The following is a 6,964-nucleotide window of genomic DNA, read 5'->3' on the forward strand; positions in this document are numbered from 1 at the left end:
AAGGAGCTAGCACTTGAAACCAACAAAACACAATAAAAATGAGTAGATCTAACCAACAACTTTCGGATCTACACAAACAACACAAGATACTACCTTTTTGTGATTTTTCTTTAAATTTGACTCTTTTTTGTTGCAATTTTCTTAATAAAGACACTAAAACCAAGACTTAGGGCTGTAGGAACAACCCTAAACAAGGTTTTAATACCAAATGATACACTAAAACAAGCTAATAACCGAATTTAAGGGCTTGAGACACAAAAATCAGCAACCACAAGACAAAGAAAACAACACATGGAAAGGAGATGAAGAAGAAGATTGCATAAATGTAAAGAATAGGTAATGAGACCCTAACCAACACTAATGAATAGCACCAAGGTGTGTATCAAACACCAAGACACACAACACCAAATTCACTCTTAGGTGGACCAAAGGGATCAAGTCCTTAAGCACCACCTTTCTTTGCCAAAGTGCTAGTACAAGATTGACCTTGATTCTAATGTCTTTTCCAAGACCTATAGCTAATCTAAGAGAAAACTACACCATGAGTAATACTCAATTTCAATTCATCAAAGTCTTATGAAAATAAGAGTAAAGGTGTCTATTTATACTATTAGAAGATATTGACTCAAATGCCCTTAATGAGGGCTAGACAAAAAGGGCACCTCTTGAGTGTTGAAATGTAGTGTATAAAGTCCACTTTGCCCTTAATGAGAGGCGACTCTTGAGTGTAACAACCCCTCCTCCTTTCTTCTCTTGACCAAGGCTTCAAAATACTCCAAAAAGGTCTTCAATTTCTTGTCAATTCCGAACCTTGAACCTTGGACAATGTCTTGTGGTCTTGGCGCTACTTGTGCTTGTATCAAGTACTTAAGAACATCATGAAAGGGTGAAATAGGAAAAGATTTTCAACATGTCTCTTAAAGCATGAACAATTTATTTATTTTGAAATGGAGGGATTACATCCAAAAATAATTTTTTTTTATAACCATGATGTCCAGGTCAACTTGTGCGCAGCTCGACTAATTTCACAATATATTTATCACCTCCCTCCAACAACAAATACCAGATAACTCTGCTCACCAAGCCTAGAACAGATGGGAAGAAATCACCTAGTGTTTATCTCTGTTGGAAATGATCTCATGGTGCTCAACCCCGCTTCATTGAACCAAGGGTGTGGCATCCAATAACAATTAAACCTCAATCCAATGTAAAACCAAATAAGTATCATAATGAACAAAATTTCCCTACCGTTGTTTCTAGATCCCCAACCCCACTTGCTCTTTTGTGGGTAACATAAATGTTTTTGAGACATCAGATGTTTAATATGTCAAGAAAAACTGAAAGACAACACATGGTTCCAAAGGGAATAAGCTTAATATTAGCCATATTATGATTTACCCACTGCAATTTATCCCCTGGACTGAAAGGCAATAAAGACTTGACAAATTAACAGAAATACAAGAGAGCAAAAGACAAAATGGGGTCAACTATTTATTCAGAAGAGTATTGATTCAGACACAAAAATTTAACAAAGTTAATCTGATTTCACTAACTTTACAGGACATAACACAAAACCAATGACCGAGTGGTCAACCAAAGGTTGAAATCTCCATCAAAGTAAGCTCTAAAGATCAAGGAAGGCTTAAACAGATCAAGGAAGGCTTAAACAGCTCTTCATACAATACCATGAACATACTTTCAAGGACTTCTATGAATGAGTTAAAAAATTCCAACAGAAATTTTGTGAATCTTCCTATTCGTTCACCTCGTCTCAACATCAGGCAACATGTTAAAGTAAAAACAAGTGCAAGAACCCGACCTCCAATAAGGCCAATTAGAACAACCAAAAGGAGAGCAATATACATAGAATTAGGCTCTCTTTCAGTCAAATCGTTTTCCCTGACAATGGTTGCTTTATCAGTACCATTAAATGATTCAACACTACCATCAGTAAGTCCTTTAGATGATTCTCTAGCACTACCAACAACCTCAACAATATCTGTCTTATCATCAATTTTACTTGCCACTGACGACATTATGCCATCGAATTTCATTGTTTGTTCACTAGAACCTTCAGTTTCCTTTGTTCCTTCAATAACATAATCTATCTGATCTAAGAGCATATGACTCTTCAATGGTGAACCTTTTTTCTTTCTGAACTTATATGGAACAAGTTTCTTCATTTTTGATTTCATCTTGGCCCTATGAGATTTCTTTTCCTTGAGTTCACATAGATCACATCTAGATTCCTCTCCTTTCTCCATTACATCCAATCCTACACATTTTGTTTTTCCATCCAAAATACAGTCCTCAATATTCTCGCTAACAAATTGACCATCCACAACATAAGTTTCTTGTACAAGCTCAATTTCTTGAATTTGATGTTGAAAGTTAGAACAACCATTCTTTGACATGTCTTGGCGCTGCAATGGCGCCTTAAAAACACAATCTTCCTCTTCTTCAAGTGCTTTGGCCCTAAAGATGTCCGAAATCAGCTGTATCATCAACCTAACCCTCCTCTCCACTCCAGAAAAAAATCCATACAACTGTTCTCCTAAATATTCCAAGAAAAACAACATGAAGGCTGACATGGTAACCCCCACCACAAGATCATTCAGCCCTAAAATCAAAGAGGCCACCAGAAACATCTCGAAAACTGCCACCAACCCCTGATTCATACTGACACCACCATTGCCCCACCTTTGTTCATGTTGAAGAAAGTTGCAACTCTTCTTTCGAGAATCAGGTTTGTCACCTTCACAGATCAGAGGATGAACTTTATCTTCTTCATCATCAATCATGAAGTGGTGGGAAGTGGATGATAAATTTTCAGGCGAAGGGGGAGGAAGGGGAGAAAGCGAAGGGAATGGGGATGGGGATGGGGATGGGGATGAAGGGTCGGTAGGTATCATTTTCTTGGATGGTTTCTTGAATCTTGCTCGATTCTTGACCACAAGATCCACAAGGGAAGTTGGAAAACCAGTTTCCACCATAAGGGTAGATCCACTTTGAGAATTTACATGCTCCTTCACGAATTGTGAAATGCTCGTCTTCTTCACCTTCTTCCATGGAAAAGGCATGATGATGCTTCATCAACCTTTGACCAAAATTATAAGGATCAACAAAACAGTGGGCTTGGCTGGCTGGCTTTGAATCAAATTTAACAACTACATCCAGAAAATAAATTGTTTAATCAGAACGAAACGGACAACGATGAAGAGGTGACCGTTGTGATTGAACGGACATGGCATGATCGTGGCAACAACACATCTATTCTCTTACCAACACTTGAAAATACAAAGAAATTTTGGGGAAAGAGAAAAATCAAAGGGATAAACAATCAAAAATATGACTTCTTAATGTTGTTTACCCACTAATCAATGAAAGATACCGGAGTGAAAATTTTCACTCAAGGTTACAGATAAACATACAAACGAATTAAATAAGATTAACATATGTTATATATACATAAAAAAATATATATATATATATGTATATATATAAATATAATATAATTTTCGAATAAATTCGAATGAACCTATACATAGGTAGCTCCGTCCTGGGAAGACACAGACCCTGTTGTATAAAATGGAAAACCCTATCCGACAGGGGAGCTGACACGGCTCCTTAATTAGTAGTTACCGGATGATTTTGAAAAATAGACAGTTTAAAAACTTCCTTCCTCCATTTCAAATTATGTATCGTCATTTTCTTTTTAATTTATTCCTAAAAGAATATTATTTTTTTATTTGGTTAGTTTTTAAAAACATAATTATAATTTTATTTTTAGTGATCCCAGTTGATTTTAAATATTATTACTCTTTTTTATTTGTTTTCTAATTAAAAGTGATCTCATTTGATTTTGAATACTATTACTCATTTTTTTAAGAAGAGTAATTTTATAACTTTAACAAAGTCAATAGTTATTTCTTAAAGATTGTATCCGGTCAAATGAGACACTTAATTTGAGACGAAAAGAGTATTTAAATATTTAAATATAAGTATTTAAAAAAAAATTAAGTATTTAGATGCTAGGATGACATCATCACTTTAATGTACAATCCTAGCATATAAGTTTTAAATTTTACACTTTAGTCTCCCACCTAATTCAATTAATATTTAATATTTTTTTATCATTTTTTATATTTCCATCATTTTTTATATTTCTCTATTTTAATTAAAAAAATTATTCAAGAAGCCACCAAAAGAAGCTTCCATTTTTCACCTATATTTTTCAATTTCGACGACTTTTTCAGTCACTTTTCCGACGAAATCTTGCTCATTACAATTGAAAATAGCTATTCTTGGTTATTGTCTTTAATGTTGGTACTACCTATTCCATCATGGTGCACAAGGATGATTGTAGGTTTATGTACTATTTTTCAGCCTTGGACCCTTGCATTAGGGAGTTCGCCCACACGAAAAAGGTTATTGCGGTCGTTTGCACTCATTTACATGATAAGTACAAGGGTGTGTTGCTAAGCGTGGTTGCATAGGATTTCAAGAACCATATTTATCTCATTGCCTTTTGCGTCATTGACAAAGAGAATGATGCACCTTGGACGTTCTTCTTTGAGAAGCTGAAGTCTATAGTGGTCGATGGACCAGATTTGTGTTTTATCTCCGATAGTCACAAGAGCATCGCCAACGGCATTGCTAGGGCTTACAACCATGCACACCAAGGGTACTGCATGAGACACCTAGGTAAAAATCTCAGAGTAAATCACCAATGCAGAGATCACCTCTATCTATTCTACCACGCGGCAAAGGCATATTCTTTCGAGAAGTTTAGCGACCATTTTGCAGAATTCAAGAACTTTTATCCAGAGGCAGCTTTTTTCCTCGAGAGTGATCTTGGTTTTGAGAAGTGGAGCAGGGCATATTTCCCCAATAACAGGTTTGATGTGATGACCACAAATATTGCCGAGTCGAACTACTCTATGTTGAGTGCTGAAAGAGAGTATCCCATGGCATCCATATTCAATTCGATTGCTAAGAGGTTTGATGAGAAATTCAGGGAGAAGAGTGCATATGTCCTCAACTATAAGGATAACAAATCTATGCCTACCGTAAAAAAGATCTTAAGGGATAATATAAGCGAGGGCGACTCCTTCTATGTGGAGAACGTAAGCGGAGATGACAAGCAATTCATAGTGTTCGGCAGTGGTCGTACGACCAAAGTCAACCTACTGGTAAAGTCGTGTTCTTGCAGGAAGTTTGACTTAGTCAAAATACCATATGTTCACGCAATAGCCGCTTTGTGATTAAAGCACGATGATGATTATGGTTTGAGCATCTACGAGTACTCATCGCTCATGTATAAAATGAAAGAATACTTCCATACGTATTTAAAATCAATTAATGTTGTCCCTTTAGAGTCCGAATGGAGCGTGCCATAAGAATTGCTAGATGTCAACATTATTCCACCCCTTGTCGACACTAAGCTTGGAAGAAAGAAAAGAAAACACGTTAAGGGTGTAGGCGATGTTTTTAAGTCAAAGAGGAAGAACAAGTGCTCACTATGCAAGAGACCCGGCACAAGAAAACTACTTGTAATAACAACAAATCATAGATAGACTTGTATGAATGTGTGTTTTTGTAAGTCATGGCAGTGTATGCATTTTGACAACCCTGCAGTGGTCTGATTAATACCAGTTTTATCGATTTTACTCTGTGTCTATTATCGACTTTTTAAGTTATTGTATATATTGTGTGTCAAGTCTATTGGGAGTATTATTTATATACCACATAGTTTATTATCAATCTTATTTAAAGTTTATTGAAAAACCCTAATTATTTAATCGAACAAATGAACAGTTGGGCATTTATGACACGTTAAAAAAGTTGTTACTCGTCCACTCACATGCTGTGTCTTTTGGGTATATGTTATCTCTCCGATTTTTATTCATCTACACCGTCTACCTACTACTGGGCAGGAAGACTAAAGGATTCTATTTTGGTCTATATAAACAACCATCAACTATATACAATATTCATCTTCTTCAATTTAAAAAATCAATAAATATGACTAAATGCCGATAATTTCACTCAGACCATGAAGGAGGGTTCGTTTCCAGCGTTACCTCGACCTTCTTCTTCTTCGAAATAACCTAGACCATTTCTATAACGGTCTGGGTCAGGACAGGGAGCACCTCCACCGTGAACTTCAGTGTATCACCCATTTTTTACGGGCGATCATGGAGATGCTGAACATGGAGCCCGAGGAGTTGATAACCCCACCATCACCACCACCACTATCCCCTTAGTTTAGCTTTTAATTTCTGTTGTAGTTATAGTTTTAAGTTCATTGCAAAGAAGCTTTCATGGTTAGAGAATTTGTTAGATGATAGCTTCTTACTTTTTCCCTTTTTGCTCGTATTTTGTTGTACATATGGTGTTAAACCATTGTAATGAACTTATGAAATGAAGTATTTTCTGTTTCCTATATTTGTCTCTACTTTAATTTTACAATTTTATTCTTCTTTAAAATTTTGCAATTTTCCTTGTTAAAAGATAAATGAATCAGTTGACAGATGGAGTTTATCATATATGTATATATATATTCATATATGCTAATGAATAATGAATCGGGTCTATCCGCGATTATGTTGATTTATACAAAATTAATTATAAAGTCGATGGAGTTTAAGGATTGATCGAGCTCAATATCTATGATTGACCATCTACGTAATCGATGGATTCCACTATGCTGGTTGGTAAAATGATAAACATACATTAGTACATAATCAAAAATATAAATAATTAAATAAATAAAATTGATTGGAGGGTCAACGATCGTGTCAAGTGTAAATCATGGGCTTAAAGTCTTATCAATAATAAACCGTATTGGTTTATTGCCCTTAGTAGCATATTGTGAAAAAAGAAAATAATTAATTAACTAAACAATAAATAATTGGATTTTATGCAATTAAAGAAGCTTAAATAAGTCATGTGATTGTGTAAG

The 6,964-nt window shown here is 35.3% G+C and overlaps 2 protein-coding genes across 2 annotated transcripts; one reads left to right on the forward strand and one right to left on the reverse strand.

Moving 5' to 3' along the window:
• Positions 1–1,465: 1,465 nt before the first annotated feature.
• Positions 1,466–3,600, reverse strand: LOC107858450. The gene has a single exon (XM_016703111.2). The coding sequence runs from the start codon at positions 3,078–3,080 to the stop codon at positions 1,632–1,634; it is 1,449 nt and encodes a 482-aa protein (XP_016558597.1). The 5' UTR covers positions 3,081–3,600; the 3' UTR covers positions 1,466–1,631.
• A 743-nt stretch (positions 3,601–4,343) lies between these two features.
• On the forward strand, positions 4,344–5,264 carry LOC107857716. The gene is made up of 2 exons (XM_047403465.1): positions 4,344–4,470; positions 4,546–5,264. The coding sequence occupies exons 1-2, from the start codon at positions 4,344–4,346 to the stop codon at positions 5,262–5,264; spliced, it is 846 nt and encodes a 281-aa protein (XP_047259421.1).
• The last annotated feature ends 1,700 nt before the right edge of the window (positions 5,265–6,964 follow it).

This window comes from Capsicum annuum, unplaced genomic scaffold, assembly GCF_002878395.1.
Source record: "Capsicum annuum cultivar UCD-10X-F1 unplaced genomic scaffold, UCD10Xv1.1 ctg4235, whole genome shotgun sequence".
NCBI classification, from domain to species: Eukaryota; Viridiplantae; Streptophyta; class Magnoliopsida; order Solanales; family Solanaceae; genus Capsicum; species Capsicum annuum.